Genomic DNA, 25,516 nt, shown 5'->3' on the forward strand with positions numbered 1-25,516 from the left:
ATGATAAGTCTAGGTATATCTAAACCTGGAACAATCAACATAATAGAATCAACAACACAATCCATCTCACTCAAGTCATAATGCAACGCAATGCAATAATGGTATGAATGTGATGCCATGCCATGCTATGCAAATGAGATGTACACATGCACTCCGGACGAAAATATTGACGTCTCGGCAACACAACCCAGTGTGACTCGCGAAGTCTGAGTGCCACCCATCCCGGATCTTTGCCAAACAGACAAACGGGACCCTGGCTAATTGCTCACAGGGGGAGTCTCACCGGCACCACTCTGGGGGACCCGCGGAGCCCATGTACTACAATTGAATCTGGGATAACATCGGAAACGACCATGCACAACGATGCCCGAATATAACCATCGGATATCGGCCTCCTCACAATCACTCAAAATAGTTATCAAATATCAGTGTCATATATCAATAATTCCGGAATTGAACCTCGGACATCGGCCTCCTCACAATCACTCAAGTAAAAGAGTTTAGTAAGTATCAGTTTCATATAAACAACGATTCCGGAATGGATCTTCGGACATCGGCTTTTTTCACAATCACTCAATAAAAAGGGTTTATCAAATATCAGTTTTGCTCAATCAACGATATCGGATCATCACCGGATATCGGCCATGTATGATAATATGAGAGAATGCGTGCAATGCATATGTCAATCATCAACAAGTAAGCTCAATATCACAAGTACCTCAACAGGGCACGCTAATAATATATCACATCACAATACCAACAGTGGATATGCCAACATATATCAATAATGTATCACAATACACATACCAACAACGGGTATGTCAATCCTATCCGAGACAGGACACCAAGCGACATTCGCTATCTACCAACTACACATGGCATCAAGCCAACACAATGAACCAATCGACACATATAATAGGACGGCTAGTCCCAACACACATCAGGTCAGTCATTTAACATACGGTATTACCATTTTTCTAATAAGCCTATTTACTTAGAATAAGAATCTCACCCTACATTCGAGTCACTCATTACCATATAAACTGGATATCATTCACTACCATGATTCATTTTATATTTTCAGCTAGCGATTAGATTCACTATAATAATCTCATCGATAGGCATAACTAGATTCCGTCTGTTACTCCCAAGTCACATAAATCCACCGATAATCAACAAGGTCACATCAATACCTAAGGAGTCTATAGGCCACGAGCCCGAACAAACATGTCACACATAACAATACCATCCTCATATTCCATCCCATATCTCCAAATTCCTATACATGCATTCTCTGTTGTTTCTACACAACAATACGAAAAACTAACCGGAGTCTACCGAAAGGAAGCCGTAACCTACCTTAGGGCCGAGCGGGTGCCACGAACATCCAATGATGCCTCAATCAATCACCACCGTGTAAACCATATTAAAAGCTTGGAGACAACCATGAGACCCAAGAGTAGAATTCACCATTAGGGTCTTTTCCAAGGACTTTGAAATTGCTAAGGTAGATATGAAATTTTTATCCTACCTAAAACTTCACTATCACAACGCTAGTTGATCAATGAACCATCATTTAGGATATTCATGACCGTATTCAAGTTACTAGATTGGTCAAATTGCCATTTTAGGCTTGTTTCATGAAACCCATTTTTAAGATCTAAAATAGAGGCCCATATGTCTTTTAATGGGATGGGTGAAGGATTGGGCTGGGAATCATGTTAGGATGATGAGCATAGGAAGATATTCCAAGGACTTTTATATAAAGAAGGACAAGGGTTTATTATTTTGGAGTTCAAAAGATTTGTGCTACCCATTTATGATTCTAAACAAAGATCCTTAACGAGAATCAACGTTGGGAGAATTGATGGAAGAGGTTAGGGGGATAATATTTCCCATGGAAGTACCAATTTTTGCTCAGAAATTACTCTAGAGACGCTGGACTCTCTAGGGTTTTGAGAAATAAAGCCAATTCCCGAAATGTCACTTAAATAGGTGGATTCACTGCTCGTGACCACTGGGGTGGTCCCGTCACAGCTTCGGCATCAAAGGTGGCACTGGGGCAGTCGAATGAAACTCTCTGCCCAGCCTCTTTTGCGGCATACAAGCCGCTACTGTGAATACCGCTGAAGCGGTCATAGCTGGGCTCATGGGCCCCGATCTAATTCTTTACGCGCAACTCATATGATTTCCCGATCAAGTTGACGGTCCCAAAGTTGCAAGGGAAGGCTCTAGCATGTCTTCGGGAGTCGGTGTCACAAATATTTCAAAAGTCACCACAACGACAGAATGGATCGTTACATCAGATACCAATTAGACAACCGTCCGTCCCCGAACGGCACGGGCGTATCGAGGGTAGTGACTGGGGTAAGTTCGGAAAAGTTCTACACCTAGGTCCATGGGAAAATACATGGGTGAGACTTAATCACGGGTCATAATCGAGCCGTGGGACCTTGTCCAAGCATCGCTTTAGCGGTAATCTTCGTCCGCTCATGGTGCTCGCCTTCGGCGGTAATCCTGCCGCTGGAGTGCAACCAGAAGAAAAATATAAGCCTCTTCCTCTTCCCACCTTTTCCCATTCCCACACATACTCCTCCCTTCACCTACAGCTGCTTCCCCAACTCCTAATCCAACACAAACTTTTAACTCCCCTCCAATCCTATAAAATCCTCTGAAATACCCATATATTCAACCTACACCTTAATTCCCAACTTAAACTTCAACAAATTTTTTTTCCAAGAGGAAGGAAAAGAGGGTTTCCAAGGTCATCCACAATCATCTTCAACCATACCCGAATTTTCAGCCCTCAAGGTAAGAAATTTCTCCCCTCTGCTTGTATTAGAAAAGGTAAGCATGATTTGTAAGTCCTTATGCCTTAATTAGTGGGTTTATTAACTGTCAAAGTTGAGGTTTTTGGGTTTTTGGTTGATGGGTTCATGGGGTGTTGATAGGCTAAATTTCACAACTAATTTAGCGTTAGGATTGTCTAAACTTCGAGTATTACGTAGTTGACGAACACATTTGGACCTAAAAACTCAAACATAGTAAAGGAATTTTACTCAAGATTTTATTTGGATAATCCCAAAATCTATGTTGGTTTGTTGTTAGAACAGTCCCTTAATGGGCTTAGACTTCATGTACCTTGATTTTTGGTTAGATCCGTGCTGGAAAACGGTGTTCCGGTCAAAATTTGGGGTTGGAAACTAAAATTTCGCGATGGGTCTGTTGGGGATGACGATACCGCTTCGGCGCTTCGACTACCGTTGCAGCGGTACCGCTGGAGCGGTCGTCCTACCGCTTTAGCGGTCATTGAGGAATTGTACATAACCACTGTAGCAGCCCTTTTTACCTTAATAAATGCACCGCGAAAGCGGTGGCGGCACCACGGACTAGCCGGTAAAATACGGTTTCAAGAATCGGGCAAATTATGCGACTGCGGGGGAAATTTTATTCGTTTCAAGTTGTCCCCTTCTAGACTGATACAGAATTGCTATGATGTGAATCTAACTCCTTCCTAAGTCCTTTGCAGCTAAATTGGCACAGAATCCCGAAGGAATTCAACAACTTCAAGGTGAGGAGGAGGTTCCCGCCTACGAGAAATTTTCTACACCCGAGCAAATACGCTGTACTCAGAAGAAATTTCGCCCATGTCCCTTCAAGTGAAAATGTGGGCCGACACCAACGTGGAAAGACATGCTCGACTTTCTCGCCCGATTAAATCGAATCGTCGGGACCGTTCGTCGAGAACCCCGATCGTTGCGGTACCAAAACTGCGAGGGAGTTTTACGCTATGTTGCTCACAGACCGGGATTCTCCGAGCTCCGCAGATTGTTATCCGGGTACTAAATGGTGCGGCGTGGGCCCAAGGCCATCAATAAAGGGATAAACTCGACAATCATCCTGGAGAGCCTTTGGCACCAAGGCGGCGGCGGAGCAGATTTGCGTGGTTGGCTTCGACGTTGGTTCACGAGAGCGAGACGAGGTAATGCTATTTGGGGCCACCCGTGGTTAAGATCTCTAGCAATTGTTTTATCGCGGGGCAAAGTCGTGGTTCAAATATTATCGCCCTAGGTGCGACCATCGGCATCGTCCTGATGTGATCTTCCCTCGTGCTTTTGTTTGTTGTGTCCTTGCGGACACATACCAAAGAAATGCCGCCCATCAAGTCAGGCGGAACGGACACCTTTCGAGGGGTGTGTGCTCGATGTTTCCGTCCTCATCACCTCGCTTGCGCAAGAGGTTCACAAGTGCCAAGAGAAAATACGGACGAGCGGGTGCCCGTTGATAACTTATTTCACCCACTCGGTAGGCGGTCGTTGAGTACCGTGTTGGGCAGTGAGAGTAGGGGAAGAGGTGAAGGCCGCGATGCCCAAGCAGAGGAGGCAGCCGCGGGTCGGTCGACGACGAGGCTTCGTGCCGAGGGCGGTCAGGCGACTGGGACTGGGGCCTCTTGCCTTCAGGGTCCCTTTGAGCACATAGAGACGTGCTTTGATGACGAGCGAGGCGTATGCCCATGCCAGTCGATGCTCCGCTCATCCACTACATGCGTAGCAGTCTACTCTACCTTGCCACAAACCGTCGCGTAAACTTTGGTGACTTTGACGTCGAGGCCGCGAGAACATGTATCCTGTGATGGGACAAGTGTCTATCGTCCCGAGGGAACCGGCCATACGGGACACCACGCGCCCGGCGTGCCGATTCCGTGCGTGACGAGGACGACCGACAAGCATTCCTTCGGGAGACCCCCCGCGAGGCCGTGGGCGCACTGGCAGGGAGGCACAGTTGCGCCCGACGATTATAACACCATGAGCAAGATGGATGATTAGAGAACCCTCTCCTTCTTTGTGATGATATGGTTCCCATGTTAGGTTCTCAGGCTGCATAATCTTTCCTTATTCTTTGGTTTGTTTTGTTTCCTTGTTTCTGATGATTGTTTTTGGTTTTCGGCTAGCTCTGCTTATGGCTCATGTTGATAATTGTTTTGTGACGTCGATCGCTTTAGTTCCTTTGTTTTGGTAATGGTAATCGTTTTCGTAGCAGTTGATTCAAATGATTTTTCCCTTGTCTAGCTTGTCTGTGACATAACCGGTGCTTTCGATTGCGTGTTTACTCTGTCCGCGACCGATCAAACAAGGGAATCAAAGGTGTCAGGAAGTGGTTCAAGTCTCGAATCCGGTAGTACCGCTTCTCGGCGGCCTCGACCACTACCGTCGGTCCGCGTTCATTGTGGTTGGGCCGCAAAGGCGAGGAGTAGGTCGAGAAGAGCCGCTCACGGCGATTGCATCTACTACGTCGGTAACCCTACAAATGTATACCGATCACGGACGTAATACCCGGCAATATTGCACCAATTTGGATCGTTTCGTAACTAAAATCTTAACTCGACCATGCTCAACACATATCAGACCTAATTTCAAGAACAACTTGCTTTTCGAGCGTAGATACCAATAGGAATCGTCTAGATACCAATTGGGCTTACCGAGATACCAATTTGACCGAAGTAGCACGAATTGAAAGAAGGAAGGAAATTTTCCTAGATGTCCTATAGCCTCTCGTGGATGAGCACGGACGTCTATGTACCATTCCACGAGACTCTACTAGACATTGCTCTTATACCCAGTAGACCGGTAACTTAGGCTCTGATACCAACTTGTCACAACTCATTTTAGGCTCGTGCGGGCACCTACCTTCCCACCTTGGTAGGCGAACCCTCCTATTTATACAACGCTTCAATCACATAACAGTCTTTTCAAAAGCATTTGGAAATTAAGAAAAACAGTGGAATTTCATTTATAATAACAAACTCAATTGTTATATAATTTTTACAATACCTTTTTACAGACTCGATACAATTTCCCATGACCTAGTCTAGACTAATACAAGAGTGACTAAGTAAATTTCAGAGTGACATCATATACTAAGACCCAACCTCCAATCCCGAAATGAAATGGGAGGAGGCCTTCCAGACAAGCACCGCATAACTTCCGCATATACTTCGATCAATCACCTGAAACAATCTACACCCCGAAAAGTGGTGTAGAAGTGCAATATCGGTACAACCACACGTACTGAGTAAGCATCATAGGCCGACAATGGTTAGTATCATATATTGGTAAAGAATTCACGAATAATGATGATAATCACTAAATCAAGTCACGGATCCCGCAACAATAGAGCACAACTTCAATCTAACTTAAGTCATAACTAATCGATCATAAGTTATAAGTTGGCTAAACACATATACAGATTCTCAACATCTTTACCATCCCCAGGTCGCTCATCCGTGTTTTAGGAGCGAACTCATTGTTATGACACCTTCATGTCCAACCTGGCTTAGCACAATACACTACTAGTTTTAGGTTTTTTTAATAGGCACAAGCCATTAAAATAAGTCACAAGTGTCGAGTCCAATTGTTCATCATTACCTACTTATAGCATCTAAACCCCATATGATAAGTCTGAGTATATCTAAACCTGGAACACAATAGAATCAACAACACAATCCATCTCACTCAAGTCATAATGCAATGCAATGCAATAATGGTATGAATGTGATGCCATGCCATGCTATGCAAATGAGATGTACACATGTACTCCGGACGAAATATCGACGTCTCTAAGCACAACCCAGCCGCGACTCACGAAGTCCGTGAGTGCCACCCGTCCCTGATCTTTGCCAAACGACGGACGGGACCCTCAAGCTCATAGGGGTGTCTCACCGGCACCACTCTGGGGGACCCAAGAAGCCCATGCACTACAATCGAATCCGGGATAACATCGAAAACGTCCATGCACAATAATGCTCGAATATAACCATCGGACATCGGCATCCTCACAATCACTCAAAATAGTTGTCAAATATCAGTGTCATAAATCAACAATTTCAGAATTGAACCTCGGACATTGGCATCCTCACAATCACTCAAGTAAAAGAGTTTAGCAAGTATCAGTTTCATATAAACAACGATTCCGGAATGGATCTTCGGACATCGACTTTTTTCACAATCACTCAATAAAAGGGTTTATCAAATAGCAGTTTCGCTCAATCAATGGTACCAGATCATCACCGGATATCGGCCATGCATGATAATATGAGAGAATGTGTGCAATGCATATGTTAATCATCAACAAGTAAGCTCAATATCACAAGTACCTCAACGGGGCACGCCAATAATATATCACATCACAATACCAACAGTGGGTATGCCAACATATATCAATAATGTATCATAGTACACATACCAACAACGGGTATGTCAATCCTATCCGAGTCAGGATAACAAGCGACATTCGCTATCTACCAACTACACATGGCATCAAGCCAACACAATTAACCAATCGACACACATAATGGGACGGCTAGTCCCAACACACATCAAGTCAGTCATTTAACATACAATATTACCATTTTTCTAATAAGCCTATTTACTTAGGATAAGAATCTCACCCTACATTCGAGTCACTCGTTACCATATAAATTGGATATCATTCACTACCATGATTCATTTCGTATTTCCAGCTAGTGCTTAGATTCACTACAATAATCTCATCGATAGGCATAACTAGATTCCGTCCGTTACTCCCAAGTCACATAAATCCATCGATAATCAACAAGGTCACATCAATACCTAAGGATTCTACAGGCCACGAGCCTGAACAAACATGTCACACATAACAATACCATCCTCAGATTGCATCCTATATCTCCAAATTCCTATACATGCATTCTCCGTTTCTTCTACACAACAATACGAAAAACTAACCGGAGTCTACCGAAAAGAAGTCATAACCTACCTCAGGGCCGAGCGGGTGCCACGAACATCCAATGACTCCTCAATCAATCACCACCGCGTAAACCATATGAAAATTTTGGAGACAACCATGAGACCCAAGAGTAGAATTCACCATTAGGGCCTTTTCCAAGGACTTCAAAATTGCTAAGGTAGATATGGAATTTTTATCCTACCTAAAACTTCACTATCACAACGCTAGTTGATCAATCAACCTTCATTTAGGATATTCATGACCGTATTCAAGTTACTAGCTTGGTCAAATTGCCATTTTAGGCTTGTTTCGAGAAACCCATTTCCAAGATCTAAAATAGAGGCCCATATGTCTTTTAATGGGATAGGTGAAGGATTGGGTTGGGAATCATGTTAGGATCATGAGCATAGGAAAATATTCCGAGGACTTTTATATCAAGAAGGACAAGGATTTATTACTTTGGAGTTCAAGAGATTTGAGCTACCCAGTTGTGATTCTAGACAAAGATCCTAAATGAGAATCAACGTTGGGAGAATGGATGGAAGAAGTTAGGGGCATAATCTTTCCCAAGGAAGTACCAATTTTTGCTCAGAAATTACTCTAGAGACGGCTGGACCCTCTAGGGTTTTGAGAAATGAAGCCAATTCCCGAAATGTCACTTAAATAGGGGGATTCACTGCTCGTGGCCGCTGGGGCTGTCCTGTCACCGCTTCGGCCTCAAAGGTGGCGCTGGGGAGGTCGAATGAAATTCTCTGCCCAGCCGCTTTTGCGGCATACAAGCCGATACTGTGACACCGCTGGGGCGACGTGAATGCCGCTGAAGCGATCATAGCTGGGCTCCTGGGCCCCGATCTAATTCTTTACGCGCAACTCATATGATTTCCCGATCAAGTTGACGGTCCCCAAGTTGCACGGGAAGGCTCAAGCATGTCTTCGGGAGTCGGTGTCACGAATATTTCGAAGTCACCGTAACGACGGAATGGGTCTTTACAGGAGGGAATAACGAAAACATAAAACGTAATTGTGAGTAACGTTTTACAAATATTTCGTTATTGGGAGTTATGACTCTCTGTTTCTATTAATTACTCTATGCTACAGTAAAACTTGTGGGTCCAAGTGATTTTCATTTCTCTCACTCCTTTTTTCTTGCTTCTTTTCTTACTTTTTTCTCCTATTTCTCTCTCTCTCTCTCTTTTAATTCTTTCTAACAAATTACGCCAAAAATGATACACAACAAATTAAATTTGCACAAATAAAAAGTGGAGATTTAAGTTCCATAGATGTCCCTCACTCGTTTTCCTTTTCCTAACCACCATTAATTCTTATTTACTTCTTCAACTGAAAAAAAAGGTTTATTTAATAAACATACTTGTGTCACTAAAGTTTATTTAATTAAATTTTATTTTCATTTTTTGAAATATATATATATCTCTTTGTAATTAATAATACTTTTACAATCAAAGATGATATTTAAAATTGCATTGTAATTATATTATGATAAACAAATAACTTTGCATACTTTTTCGAAATATGTAAGGACAATAATGCACTTTGGCCACAAGGAACAAAAAGTCATAAAAAAAATTTCGTATCAATCAAATTTCACAACCGAATAACTTTTACAAATGTTTATTTAAATTGAATGGTCTTCAATTTTATCTTTTATCTTAGGAAATTGTGTAGAAACTATAATATACATTGTGGTATAGGAGATTTCTCACTTTGTAAGAAAAAAGTAAGAAAATAAGCATAGAAAAAAGGTGTGAGAGAAATGAAAATCATCTTGGACCCACAACTTGTACTTTAGCAGAGAGTAATTAATAGAATCATAGAGTCGTAACTCTCAGTAACGAAATACTTGTAAAACATTACTCACAGTTACGTTTTATATTTTCATTATTCCGTCTGTCCTAGCCGTTTTCCGTTAAAATATTTTAATAAAATATTACCTAAAACGTTACTCACAACTACGTTTATTCTATTTCTGTAAATTTTAAACGTATTGTATTATTCTTGTTAATTGTTTTAAATAATGTATTATTTTGGTCAAAAATTCGTTAGAACATAGTGAAACATCACCAGTGAGGTGATCAAGGTCAGCTGTAGCAGGAATGATATTTCCATAGTGAAATGATATCTATTAGTATACATAAAATAGATGTTATTATATTGAATGTGTTTGATAATTACTACTATATATTAGTTAGTGTAATTCTCGGAGTAGTTGATCAGCACCAACTTCTGTAAAACATATGTATATGCAAGGTGTTGACTTCTTGAAGGAAAACATTCTATTCAATTAGGTTTTGCTTCTTGTGATTGAAGCTACATTTAACTAGTGAACTCACTAGGAATTGTGATGTGGCACCTCTCCTAGGTCAGGATATTTATTTATCTAATTCTCTCGAGAGGGTACAAGGGCAAAAGAAGAGAGTACATTTCGTTCTCTTTTACGTATTTATGAGTATGATCTACTTATATAAATATACATTTAATTCATTTTTTTAGTTTCTCGAGATAATGGAGATCGAACAGACTGCTCGAGTTCTCAACTCTAGCGGAAATTGTTTCGTTGACCAGCTCAAGAGAATGTACATGACCTACCGGATCACAACTTATGCCTGACCAGAGGCAGCAGTCGGTGTTTTCATCCCATCTGACGAGTTCGGTAGACATAAAAGAGGTGAATGGCCTTAAAAGAGTTGAATGTAAGGCCATTCTTGAATTTAAGTATCACGGCCTTTGATCACACAAACATTGGCTATATAATAAAGATGTGTTAGAACTAATAATCAGGAACATCACCAGTGAAGGTGATCAAGGTCAGCTGTAGCAGGAATGATATTTCCATAGTGAAGGCAATGATGGTGTTAGTCGTTTTGAAAAGGAGAAAAAAAAAAGTTGCTTCTATTTGAAATGAAAGCTTTAAAATTGTAGGTGGAACATAGGGCAAGTATATATACTAGTTTCTTGACACGTGCATTGCGCGTGTATACCTTGCTAATAAATGTATACCTTGCTAATAAACATACTTTTAAAGAAATATATAAATATTATGTAATCATATTTTGAGCTAAAAGAAAAGCCCCACATAAATTGTTAGATGTCTTATTGCGATTTTGGAATTAGCCTCCAATTAACTACTTGAGGTGTTCGGTTCTTCTTTCTTTTCTGATTAATTAGCATAAGTTTTTTTAAAAGAAATTAAATGACAAGGTTATAATAATAATCTCTTCATCTTTTCTAAATTCAGACTATTTGAACTTGATAGTTGACATGTACTAATTGTTAAGCATCCCCATAAGTATTTCTTGAATTCTATGTTACATTAAAGAGTATAATGATGGTGAGTAATAGAAGAATTTATACCTATTAATTAGTGTTACACAAATTTTACTTTGGAAGAGTAAAATGATTGTTCAATTTTACATGAATATTTTATTTATCCACTTTTTACTTGAGACAAGTCGTAAAACGTGGAGAACTTTCTTTCGATTATATAAGATATTGCATAAATTTTATCGCCATTCAATGTATTTGTAAGATGTACCATATTATTAGGTACATGAATATACAAATAATTTGTCTGTTTTGTTTTATATCTTTCTATCAATACATTCTACTTGTTATATGAAATATCTAATTGTTTAGTTAAGACATCCTTTTGTTTTCATTTACATATAATAAAATAATATTATATCACACTTTTACTAATATATATAGTTTAAATTGGTTGTAGCTACATTAATTCTAATCTGCACAACTTTCTTTGTGTAAACAGAGAACGTATTTAACCAAAAGAAAAGAGGAAAGAAAGAATATATTATAATTAAGAGAATACTTAACCATGAATCCAAACACCAATTAAAAACTAGCATCACTTTACATAGAATAGTACCAAAATTTCGAATTCTTGGAATTATATTCTGCAGAAAATACTGACTTTGCAAAATCTAAGGAAGATGTCTCCTTTATCTGCATCTCTTGAAATATAAAAAATATTATTTATAAAAACTATCAGCACAATGTAAACAAACATAGATACATCTTTATTTCATTGTAATCCATAAGCATTATGATAAAAACTATTTCCCTTGAGAGCATTCATGATCATCACTTCTCCAAATGCAACACTACCACTGCCCCAAACAGTCCTAAGAAGAAGATCAATTGTGTTTTCTTCTTTTTCCTGTCACTAACTCGCCTATGGTTGTGACTGAAAAGGGAACCAAAAAACATTAATTAAATAAAGAAAGGAATTGTAAAACAAAGAGGAGAAAATGGTTTTTAACCAGAGAGAAGTGTCATACTCTCTAGTAAAAGATCAAACGAAATTTGTAAATGCAATTGCCCTTCTAGGTGACTTTAAATGGGGGATTTTGGGTAAGGGAAGGTGAAAAGAATTAAACTATTAAAAAAATTTGAGCCAAAAAACTAAAAATGAAAAAGATCCATCGATTTCCTATTTAATTGTCCTGACCTTTAGACTTCATCGGTTTCTTGCAAACTAATTAAAGATCTTAAATAGCTAGGGATGGAAAAGGTTTGATTGCAGAAAATTCGTATGGAAGAGTTGGAAAAGCCAATAGGCTTATTATAATGATGATTAACTTTATATTTTTGTACAATATTAATATAGTGATTTATAGTGGGGGCAAAAGTGTAATCTAACTTTGAATGGAAGGAGCTTCCTACTTTTAGTATAATATGATATGATATGATGATTACTAATATATACTCCCTCCGTTTCAATTTATATGAACTCATTTGACTGAACACGACATTTAAGAAAGAGGGAAGACTTTTGAAACTTGTGGTTTAAAATAAACCTTGAAAATTTGTGTGGTTGTAAATCATTCATAAAGTGAATTTGTTTCCAAATTAGGAAATAGGTCATTCATTTTGGCATGGACTAAAAAGGAAATAGGTTCAAACAAATTGAAACAGAGGGAGTATTAAGATTCTTCAAACCCATACTCCCCACCACCAAAAGTTGCACTCCGAATTCAAAAACATCATAGTCATTTTGCTTTGAGTATATTCAAATGCTCTTAAAATGACACTTTCCAACTTACTTACCTAACACAAGAAAATAAGTAGGAAAACCACTTATTTTCCGAGAAAACATTTTGTAGGAAAACATTTCCCTTATTGAAAAATGTCATTTTAAGAGCATTTGCATATACTCAAAACAAAATCAGTATGAAGTTTTTGAATTCGATCCGCAACTTTTGGTGATAGGGAGTACAGGTTGGGAGGTGGGGGTAAGCAGGCGAGGGGGATTTGGGTGTAAAAAACCAAAAAAAAAATGGAATTAAATTCTTTTTTGGAAGGTTGTGGGGGTGAGTCGGGGAGAGGGGGGATGGGTTGTGTAAAAACCCAAAACAAATAAGGGTTGGTGTTGTAAACACCTTTTTTTTTTTTTTTTTTTTTTTTTTTTTTAAATTAAATTTTTTGGAGGTTTGAGAGGTTGGGGGGGGGGGGGGGGGGGGTTTGTTGGTGTGGGGGATGGAGTTGGAGGTGGGGGGCACGGGGGGTGGGTTGGGGAGTGTGTTTTTGTAAATCCGGAAATTATTTTCCCTCAAATTTTTAAGGAAAATATTTTCCAAGATCTTAAGTTAAACAAGAGAAAATAGGAAAACATTTTCCTTCGTACGTACACACCCATAGTGACAATAAATCCATGAATAGAACAAGCTAATAGAACAAGTAGTACTATATATATTAGTAAAGTTTTTCACAACTCATATTACAGTTAGTTTGTTTTGAAGTTTTTGATTAGAAGAATTTTGAGAATATCTATGTTGTATATAAATGTTTTGACTACATAACAATATTTTGATATTTTTGTTTATCTATATATATATTATATTTTCTGAAAATTTTAATATGTACTTTTAAATTTTAATTAAATAAAAGTAAAAAACTTAATTAAAGTCTTTCATATAGATATTCAAAACAATTTCTCTCTATAAAATAATCTTGATAGTAAACGTTCGTTGATACTTGTCCTTTTTCGTAATGTGACACTCAAAAATAATTTTGTACGAAGAATAGCCAAACACAATCTGCTTATTAAAAATAGTCAAAAGCACTTTTCAACGAACCAAAACAAAACCAAAAAAAAAAATTATAACTTTTTAAAAATGGAAATTAAATTCTTTTTTGGAGGATGGTGAGGTGGGTCGGGGAGAGGGGGGATGTGTTGTGTAAAAACCCAAAAAAAAAAAAACTTTAGTTTTAAAAAGAGGGTTGGTAAGGGGTAGGGGGGAGGGTTGAGTGGTGGGGGAGGTGGGATTGGGTTTGTTGGAGTGGGGGTGGGAGTTGGGGGTGGGGCGTGTGGGGGGTGGGTTGGGGAACGAGAATGCGTTGGTGTATTTTTGTTAATCCGGAAAATGTTTTTCCTCAAATTTTTAAGGAAAACATTTTCTCCTATTTGGAGGAAAACTTTTTCCATTGGAAAACATTTTTCAAGATCTTAAGTGAAACAAGAGAAAATAGGAAAACATTTTCCGTCAAACCAGACACACCCATAGTGACAATAAATCGATGAACAGAACAGACTAATATAACAAGTAGTACTATATATATTAGTAAAGTTTTTCACAACTCATATTGCAGTTAGTTTGTTTTGAATTTTTTGATTAGAACAATTTCGAGAATATCTATGTTGTATATAAATGTTTTGACTACATAACAATACTTAATATTTTTGTTTATCTATATATATATATATATATTTTATTTTTTTTGAAAATTTTAATATGGACTTTTAAATTTTAATTAAATAAAAGTAAAGACTTAATTAAAGTCTTTCATAATAGATATTCAAAACAAGTTCTCTCTGTAAATAATCTTGATACTAAACGTTTGTTGGTAACTGTCCCTTTTCGTAACTTGACACTCAAAAGCACTTTTGTAAGAAGAATAGTCAAACATAACCTGCTTATTAAAAGTAGTCAAAAGCACTTTTGCAAATGTATTTTCCAAACACACATCGTTTCTCATAAAAGTTTTTTTTTGAAAAGCATTTTTTTAAAAAGCAATTCTTAAAATAAGTAGTTTTCAATAGCTAGGCCAAACAGGCTCTTATACATGTATTCTTGATTATTAATTATTATGAAAATGGTAAAAATTAGACCTTTTTGGAAGGGTTGGTGAGGGGTGGGGTCGAGGGGGTTGGTGGTGTGGAAAAACAAAAACAAATTAAAAAAAAAATTGAGGTGGGGGGTGTGGGGTGGGTGGTGTGAAAAAACAAAAACAAATTTAAGAAAAATTTAAGAAAAATTGAGGTGGGTGGATGATTTGGTGTGTGGTGGGGGTGGGTTTAGGGTGGTGGTGGGGGAGGTGGTTGGGTGGTGGTGGGAGGTGGGGTTGGGTTTGTTGGTGTGGGGGGTGGAGTTGGGGGTGGGGCGTGCAGGGGGTGAGTTGGGGAATGCATTGGTGTGTTTTTGTTAATCCGGAAAATAGTTTTTCTTTCAAAATTTTAAGGAAAACATTTTCTCCTAATTGGATGAAAACTTTTTCCAATATCTTTAAGTGTAACCAAACAAGAGAAAATAGGAAAACATTTTTCGGAAATCATTTTCCTTCATACCAAACACACCCTAAAACAAACTTGTTTTCTTTCTGGCCGAGAGAGGCGAGAGCCATAGTTTGAGATAAGTAAAGTGTCGTATGCGGAAATAATGTCCTAGGATGAAAGTAACAATTTAGTAGATAAGATTTGTATTTAAAATCTAAAGTCACTAATAAAATTAGGGATAAAAGGGTAATTTTAATATAATCTTATTGGGTTATTGGTTTAATCATTAACTAAAACATCATAATCTGCAACCGAGCCGATAGTCCAATACAAAAATTTACAAAACCGTTAACCCAATATTGATAAACCAATAACATTTTTTTGGTTCGGTTTATCAAATAAGCCGGTTTTTGAACACCCCTAATTCTTATTGGTATTCCTTTAACAAAAATATTATGTATCGTATATATATATATACTACAAGTGAGAAGGTAATTGTATTGATGGACATCTATCACCTTTTAAAATGTATTGAAATAATTTATGTTAATAATATACAAAAGCTTAAATATATTTATAATGTATAAATAATGTTCATTCATACTATTGATGCCAAGAGCCGTTTTAATGTGTCTTTATTTACTTGTATTTATGCTTATTTACTTGGCTTCAAACTTCTAAACATTTCTAAATTCTTCATCAATATTCTTTGATCTTCCTCCCCCAAATTCTTTATCCCATCTTTGTCTCCCTTTCATAATTTATGAGTTATACCAACTTTTCAGGTATATCTGGGGCTGGGTCATATATCTATGTGTGTGAAATTATAATTTCGATATATGTGTGTGAAATTATAATTTCTAAGGTATGTCTAGGGCTGGGTCGTATATCTGTGTGTGTGCAATTATAATTTCTAAGTAGCTAAATATTAGGGGGGAGGAAGAGAAAAAGGTTAGACTAAAAGAAAGTCGGTCGAGCACTTCTCCACTTTCTAAGTTTTTGGGGTAATCAGAAGCGCTACTTCATTCAAACTCGTCGTCCTTCTAATTCCCACCATAGAGAATTAAAGAAAGCTGAAAAATGGAAAAAGAAGCCGTCTTTTGGCACTTACATTTTTTTAGGATTTTGGCTCCAAAAAAATTTCAGCATAACCACCATATATATGAGAAAATAAACGAAAAAGTTACACTGGAAAGTGAAGCAGAATTTCTGCACCTGAGCAAGAAGACCAGGTATGTATCATTCGTCCTACTTTTTTAAACAAGATTAAATAGATAGTTATTTGTAACAATCATATCTTGAATGATTTGTTCATTGATTATTTGTTGAACATCCATTGATCTTGCTTTATCTTTGTCTCATATAATCAATCTAGAAGCTCGAGAAGATCAATTACTATAAGTTTTCGAAACAGAAAGACTCTAACTTACTATGTAGACTACAGTTTCGCGTGGTGTGCATATTTACAGTTGGTCTGTGGGCACATAACTAGTGAAGCATGACATTATTCAAGGCATCTATTGAAATAATTTCTCCTCTGTTTTGTTCATATCGGCGTTTTCCCCTCGAGTTTCAAGGGAAGGAGTGATTGTGAAAACATGGTATTAAAGCATGTGTTTGAGTCAAATGATTAGAATTCGGATGGGTAATGGCACTTTGAATACGGATGAATTGAACCGATATCCTTTGAGATGAATATTCTGTAGGGTAATTAAATATTTTGTTGAAACCAATGGGTATTTCTTCACGAGGCTCAATATTTATCAGACCACAGCCTCTTGTTAACACTGTGGCTTATATAAGTTTATGGAAAAGTTTTGGTGCCTTCAAATTTGGACATTTCCTGGATAAATATATCGTTGGTATGTTATACTGATTCTTTAGTACGCTAGTGATGCTTCAAAAGTTCAATTAATAATACGACCAGAAGACAGTGAACTCTTCTTAATAAATGACGTGCGTGAGACTTTCCAGCTTGATGATTTATGTTCTTTCTGAATTTTCCTTTAGTTATCAATGGTTGGTGATTTTATATAACTATTGGTTTGTTAAACCAATGGAGTTTACATCCTATGAACATACTATAATTAGATATTGTGTTTTGTAGAATTTTGCAAATCAATGGCACTAGGAGGACATATCTTCAAACAAACTACACTTATAGGGGAAACTATTCAAGCTACTCAATCACCGGATGATCAAATAACCTTACTTCCGCTGTTAATACATGTAATACATTTTATTATATTAATTAGAATTAAATTATTTAGTTATTGGCCAAGTTGTAATAAAAACATTAACCTTTAAAACTTTCATTTATGTTGAACTAGTAAAGAAAGAGATAGACATTAGCTCAGTATTTGAGGATGGTGAGAGTGATATTGGGCAAACAAAGTATTAGGATAAATGAAGTTGATTCGGTTCACCTAGCGAAAATCATTCAACCACGAATGATTGGAACGATAAGCAAGTTATTGATAAGCAGGTTAGTGATAATTGAGAAACGAGGTTCGTTTACCTTAGATTATTCTGCACAGGAAAGTGAAATTCTTTTTGATACACAATGGAGCTTCTTTAAAAGTGGAATATAGAAAATTTAGAGCTAACACACTCAGAATTGGGGTTGTAAATAGTGAAAGTACTAAATCTGTAATAATTGTTTAGTGTGCTCATCCATCTTCTACTACTTCAAAGTAGATCATTTCAGTGCAAATTCAAAAAGTTGATAATTTATGTTACTTATGCAGATTTTATTTTGCTCTTTCTTCTATGTTCTTTAATTTTTTTCTCCTCTCTTTCTTGCATTTCCGAGTTAATCGAATAATTCTTATGTTGATCTTGACTGTTATTTCAATAATTTCAACCCAAATTTTTTTGTGGATTTAACTCATAAAGTTATCTGATGCTATTTCAACATTTTAAAAAGAAGTGCTTCACGATTTCACCCTTTATCTTACATGCATTTTCTTAAAATGCAAGCCATTGGATATTTGTATGAGCAGTTGCGATTGATTTTGCTTTGTCAATATGCTATAAAGCTACATAATTGAGTCCAAGAAGTTGAAAATTTTGGCATATATTACATGTAATAGTTTCTTCATGTATAACTTGTATTATTTACACTGGTTTATTCTTGACCGGCTCTCCTTTGCTCATCATGGTATAAAAAACAGATATGTAAATGTATGTAATATTTCAATATGCACAATTTGAACCTTTTCCTAAATGGATAGTTGTTGTGATCTACACCTTTGGAATCCAACGATATTTTATGTAATCTATGAAATTTATAATCAGTGGGTATGATCTGAATGATCGGAGATGCTATTAGCTCTCCTGTATTCTTGCTGTTTTGTCGATGAATTTCTTGACTTAGTTGTCTGTTAAGATACAACAAAATGAAGCAAAATTTGCAGTTGTTTCTGTCTTCATCCTGTGCCATACTCATGTGTGTGTGTATATACACACACACACACTCTCTATCATTTTTAGATTTTAGGTGGTATTTTGAACTAACTTTTTTCCATCAGATGATTCCACTAGAATCAGGAATGGTCGTGGCAAGACTAGGGGGAAAGGTCTTGAAAGGATGAGGAAGTCTATGGGAAGCAAGAAGAAAATAGAGATCCCAGTTGGTAAAGAGAGGCCAACTAAGCCAACTCAATCAGCAAAATTATCTAATGAGCTAGGGATAATTGCCCGAAATTTTCTTTCGCTCCCAAACAAGTGGAAGGAACTCACAAGAGAGGACAAAGGTGCAACCTTAATTAGATGCCACATAAGGAGTCTATACTCTTGTAATTTTATTACAGTGAGTCCTGTTCTTTCGGGTATTGCTATTATTCATCCATCTATTTTATACTCTTGCAATTTTATTACAGTGAGTTCTGTTCTTTCAGGTATTGCTATTATTCATCCATCCATTTTTTCGGTGAACTCATAGGCGATATATATCTCTGTCGAAATCTAGTAGTAAGTTCGCTCATAGTATCTTTTGTTTTCTTCTCTGAGATTCCTATTCTCTGTTTCTTTTTTGGAAAATAACAAGAATTTTATTACCAACTCTGGCAGACTACCAGAGCAGATAGCAAGCTAGAAAATGAACAACTAGTAAATCGTTATCAACTATTGTCTACTAAAATTAGCGACTTGGCTAAGAATTCATCTCTTCAAGCTTCCTTCCTAAACTCTTCATCAAGGATCCTCTAAAGAAGATATCTTGCACAGTTCTCTTGATAACAACTTGTGGATCAGTCATTTTAGCCTGGATGACAATGTTATTCCTCTCAATCCAAATATTGTAAACACATGCTGCCAAGGCCATTCTGCAAATTGCAGCAGCAGAGCTCTTGCCTTTTGCATATGCCTGTGCCTGCCCGAACTCTTCAACCCATTTAAATGCTTGACTAGGCACTCCTTGATAGTGTAAAAGCTTACTCTGTATGGCTCTGGAGTACTCACACATGAACTGCAATCATTTTCTGTGATGTAGTACAAATTTTTTTAACTGCAATCTATGCTTCTCTAAGTTTTTAAAAATAATTTATTTGCATTCTCAATTTTTTTTTGCTTGTTTGTATGAAAAAGGAAGAGTTCAGTTTAAACTCAATCTCCTTTTCACCAAGAAAGTTATGACTACTACTTAACTATGACATAGGCTGTTATACCTCGTAGTTTCGTACGTCGAGATCCGTTAGGTATTAACCGTTTTAATTGTGGACACTGGAGTTACCTTCAAGGATATATGAGATTATATGCGCCTATCTTGTGATTATGAGGGTTTAAGTTCATGTAATAGGTCATGAAAGAATTGGATAATACGTGAATTAAGGGAACTAAGTTTGTTCGAATTTTGGAGAAAGGACGTCAAGGTTTCATACGATAATTTTGGTCTAACTTAAGAAAGGAATATCTCCTAGTATATCAAGAGTTTTGAATTAAAACAAAAGCCTAAATTGAAGTTCAGGGAGTTTAGTTTCCAACGTAACAAACTGCGCGTTGATCCGACACCGGAATCAAACGTTATGAGCATTTCAAGATGGACTGCCAGAGCAGGAATTAACCCTGCACAAACGCGCCTGGAGGTGGCGTGAATGCACAGAGAAGCACTGAGCAACTCTGCGCGAACACGCAGAACAAATTTTAAGTCGGTTCGCACCGACTTCAACACTCTATATAAGGGCCAAAACCCTCATTTTTCACCCAAATTATTTCCCAAAAATCTCAGCAACATATAGGAGTATGTGTGTGTATCATAAAAGTGAGGAATTGGAGTGATTTCGAGTGGCAGAGTATTAATCGAGACTCGGATAGCGTATAGTTGTGATTATAGTATCATATTGTGGTGGATCTTGGCTTGGATTCAAGGTGAATATTGAAGATATTGCTGTTCTAGTGAGAACAAGGTATGAATCTCTCCTTATTGATATTGATTTAGGTTTACTTACGAAGATAGAGCTATTAAATGGTCGTATAATGAATTAGTTGGTTGAGAAATCGGATAAACATCGTGTGGGATATTTTATGGAGTATTTTGGTATTGATGATGATGTTTTTGTTGTTAGTGTTGTTGTTGTTGGTTGTTGGGCTAGGGATATAAACAGGGGAGATGCTGCCCAAATTTCAGCAGATTTTAAAAGGATTTAATTTCAAGGATTAAGACAAGCATATGACGATAAGCCTAACAACAGTATGAATTCTCTTGAATGTAGATTTACAAGCTTGGGAGGATAAGCTTTAAGTAGTTAAGGTGACCAAAAAGGTATGTTAAGGCGAGTCCCTTTCTTTCTAAAGGCATGATTCTTTTCTTATGAACCCATACATGTTTCCATAACATCCTTATTCCCAAAAAGCTAGAAGTTCATGATTCTCAAAGTTCTTATGATACTAAAGATAGATGTTTTCTATGATGATAATGATGATGATGATGATCCTATTCGTAGATTCCAAGTTTATGGTTTTAATGCTATTATGAGATTATTGAGCTTATTTCATGATTTTTTTGATTTTATTCATTGTTGTTGATCTCACCTTATGATAATTGTTCCTTCAAGGTGGGATATTGCGATGATGATTGTTCCATAATATAAATCGGAGGTTACCAACCTTATGTCACTGTGATAGAGTCGTAGCTTTTAATTGGGCTCTGATGCATGCTATATGTATTTATATATATAATACCGAGCCTATATGGCCGGGTAGGATACTATATATAATACCAAGGTTATATGGCCGGGTATGATATCTATTGCACGCATACCACTGCAGTTGGGCGCTGATATTATCGAGCCTTACTATGGCCGGGTAGAGATGTTATCGAGCCTTACTATGGCCGGGTACGGTATTGTATAGATATGTATGTGGATATATGAAATATTCTTCTAGAAAAAAAAAAGTTAAGTAAGCATGACGAATGTCTTAAAAGGTATCATGAGGTATAAACGGTTCTTTTATCTTACGCTATTCTTCATGCTCTTATCATGTTATTATTCATATCTTACTTACTCAAGACATTGCTGCGTTTCAACGTCATTTTTCTGCGGACGTTGGGCTCATGCAGGAAAGGCAGTGGAGATGGATTAGGGTTTCTGGTGAGCTTCATTAGTCAGTTTAGGAGCGCTTCATTTGCAATAAAGTCAGTGTTATTGGTATTACTCTTTTGTGTACTTACATGGGCAAGGCGGAGTCCTACCCCGTCTTTATGAATTCCTGTATATTATATAGAGGCTCGTAGATAGATGTATGTAGCTAGATATCCCATAACCTTATTATTAGTTCATATTGTTGTATAATATTTTGGTAGCCTTGTCGGCTTGTGATGATGGGCATAGTTATTGATGATTATATAGAAATATGTCGTTATCTTGTGACATATGCCCTTACAGATCAGTCCATACCCATGAGCTATCTTTGTTGTCCACCTAGAAATGATTATGAGATGTATGTTCCGAAGTGCTCGGTAGGTTGGCTCCGGGTACCCATCATGGCCCTCTGATTGGGTCGTGACATAGGCAATTTCATCCAAACACGATATGAATTAAAGTTACTCTTAAGGTGAAATCCCCATTATCCAGGACATATCAAAGTTTTTCGCAATTGGTAATTCTAGATAGTTCTTTAATTCTAGCATCACACTCTTCTTGTGACCGCCAATCGTGCAGTTTGTCTATATACTTGAGTTTGAAGTTAACTAGTATATTAGCCGATGTGATGATTAATTATTGTTTTAATAGAAAAGGGATTTTGATTGTTTTGTGAGTTTCTTCATAACATATCTATTTTTTAGGAGAGGTTTGAAATTAATTTGGATGAGCATTACGTGGAAGATAGTTGTGAGGATATTCTGAAAAATAGAAGCCGACAATGGCGCTACAAGTTAAAACAACTATTTGAAAGTTCACGTTCTGAGGAAGAAGCTCATAAAATTGAAGTGCCAGCGTTGACCCGAGAAAATTGGAATAAGCTTTGTGACATGTGGACTTATCCAGAGCATAAGGTAATATATATTCATGTAATTTTCCTTGTTATTTAAGTTACATATATTTATATTTTCTTTGTAGAAACGATGCGACATAAACAGGGCCAATCGAATTAAGCTTAAATCTAATCATTTTATGGGGTCAAAAGCGTTTGTACTGGCTCGTGCTGAACTTGTAATTTATACCATTTTTGTTCTTTTTACTAACAATATTTTAGTTCTACATCATAATAATTTTTTATTTTATAGGTCGAAATGGAGTAGAGCCCGATTAATCAAGTTCTACAAGCGTACTCATTACTCGACTGAAAAAGGATGGTCATCTCTAGAGGATGAGACTCACTATGTAAGAAAATTAATACTTTAGTACCATATCCATTGCATTTGTCAGGGTAAATATTCTTCAGAAGTTATGTCTTCCTTCTTTTTGGCTAGAAGTCAAGATTAGCCTTGAATACTTCATAATAAGATTTAACTTGTAATTGGACTTTAAAATAATGAGAATTTCACTTTACAATAGAAACAACTACTCAAATCAATTCCCGATCAAGTTTGGTGAATTCCATTTTACTAGGGAATATTGATTTTGTTATAGTCTTCCCAAAAAATTGATTTCCAATCCAGATGGTAGAATTCGTGTCTTGGGCTACTATTTGGGCGTTATTTTCACTGCAATATGTTGTATTTGCTGCTATATTTATAATTAATTTAAATAATATTAATGTTCTTATGCAGAACAACATGAAAGATTTGAAAGATCTATATACTTCGGGAGAGCCTTCCATGACTATTGATGAAATTGTGGATTCTGTACTTGGTACAAAATTGGGGTACATAAAAGGTCTCGGTTATGGTCCGAAACCTAATACTACAAAAGCCACGTGAAGGAGAACGGCAGAGTTAGAAGACTCACTTAGAAAGGCAAAAGAGGAAACTGCAAGTGCCCAACATGATTTACAGAAACAATTAAATGCAGCTTAAGCTGTGGTAGAAACCCAGCAATCCCAGATAAAAGCACTAAATTCTCAATTGGTGTAACGACCAGCTTGGTCGTTATAGTCTTTTCGGCACTTTTGACCTTTTCTCGAGCTTCTTAGCTCACTTTTGACCCAAGGGGACCGTTGACACGCTTCCCGATGTGTTTGGATTTGATTTGGGTGACTTATTGAGAAAATTGGGCTTTAAGCAAAAAAGAGTTGACTCAAAGTTGACATTTGGGTAAACGGACCTTTTTCAAAAACTCGTCGATTCTGAGAGGTCCGGATGGTCCTTTAGAACTTGTACGTATATTCGGTTTGGTTTCCAATGCACTTGGGTGAATTTCAGAACTTCGGTTGGGAAATTGATGTTAAGGTATCGGGAGTTAACTCGATCATTGAGGCCTCCGTTGGGAATTCCTAGGCCACGAGTGCGTTCGGGGCGTGTTTTTATCCGGGTCTGTGTATGTGGAATGTGAGCAGATGGCCTCAGGAGATAGTCGGGATTTCGGGTTGAGATTGTGATTATATTAGCGAAATCTGGTTCTGGTGCCTGCTATAGCGGTGGGATGGCTGCCATAGCAGCTAAGTGCATTTCATGGCTAATAGTCACAGCAGTCTGAGTGCCCGTCGAGGCTGGACCGCTGCAACGGTCCCTCTGCCGCCTAAGCGGTATCGGGCTGATTAATTCATCAACTGAGCATTAAAGGCCCTAAGCCCCTCATTCCATATTATTTCGACTTTAGAGTTCTTGAGAGCTTTTCAAGGTGATTCTGGGAAACTCTTGGTCTTAAGTTCTTCTAATTCCTTTAATTTTCCATTGTCTTTAATCATCTTAGAATTCCTTTATCATGATAGTTTATTAAGTATTTGGTGATTTAAAAGAGGGTTTCTTGGGTTCTTCTTTCTAGGCATCTAAATCATGATTTATTGTTTGGGTTAGCTCTAGTAAGCATGGAATTGATGATTAGAACCTATTATAGCATGATTCTCCCTAATTAGTGGCCAAATTATGAGATTAGAAGATAGGGTTTATACCCAAATTTGGGGGTTTTGCCTAGAATTAGAAATTGAGTAAATTGTTGGTTCTTCTAGCTTGATATTGATGGGAATAGATCACTTAGATATTTAATTTCATGTTGAGACCTTTAGATTCCTAATTTCACCCTTCTAGTTCATAAACTCCTATTCCATAAGTTGAGATTTGGGTCTTGAATAAAAGTAGGGTTTGTTTGATGTTCTTCTTGATTCTAATTCCATGATTTGGATATGTTAGACTTTAATTATCTCGAGCCTCAAAGGAAAGGGAAAAAATAAGGATTGATTGTTGGAGACTTTGTTATTTGGCCTTCTAGGTAGGTTACAGTTTACCTTATAGTGAGACTTCAATTAGCGAAGCGTATGTTTAGATGATATTGTCAGAGAATGCATGTAAACCTTCGAGTACGAAGTTGGGATAGATATTGTCTTAGGTTAGGCCTTGTTGTATGATTTGGGGCTAGCCACCCCGTTATGTTGTTGACTCATCTTGATATATTTACTTGTGGGTTCGTTGATACATTGAGACATTGATAATTGTGGCTACTGATATATCATGGATTTGATATTGCGGTACTTACCCGTTTGACACTGAGATAAGAATGGTGATTCATTGTGGCTTATTGTGTAGCCTTATTGTTGATGTTACTTGTGTGCCATGTGTGGTACTGTTTCGGATTATATTGGTTGTTGATACCACATTTCATCATATGCATACGCATTTCCATGATACAC

General features: G+C 37.3%; 1 protein-coding gene across 1 annotated transcript; it reads left to right on the forward strand.

The window, feature by feature from the left end:
- The first annotated feature begins 16,274 nt into the window (after nt 1-16,274).
- On the forward strand, nt 16,275-19,232 carry LOC132043876 (uncharacterized). The gene is made up of 2 exons (XM_059434328.1): nt 16,275-16,521; nt 18,833-19,232. The coding sequence occupies exons 1-2, from the start codon at nt 16,370-16,372 to the stop codon at nt 19,230-19,232; spliced, it is 552 nt and encodes a 183-aa protein (XP_059290311.1). The 5' UTR covers nt 16,275-16,369.
- Nucleotides 19,233-25,516: the final 6,284 nt, after the last annotated feature.

The sequence above is a fragment of the Lycium ferocissimum genome, unplaced genomic scaffold (assembly GCF_029784015.1).
Source record: "Lycium ferocissimum isolate CSIRO_LF1 unplaced genomic scaffold, AGI_CSIRO_Lferr_CH_V1 ctg298, whole genome shotgun sequence".
Taxonomy (NCBI): Eukaryota; Viridiplantae; Streptophyta; class Magnoliopsida; order Solanales; family Solanaceae; genus Lycium; species Lycium ferocissimum.

Coding starts and splice junctions, on each gene's coding strand:
- LOC132043876 (XM_059434328.1), top strand. CDS start 16,370: ATGGAAAAAGAAGCCGTCTTTTGGCACTTACATTTTTTTAGGATTTTG. Junction 16,522..18,832: donor CACCTGAGCAAGAAGACCAG/GTATGTATCATT, acceptor TGATTCCACTAG/AATCAGGAATGGTCGTGGCA.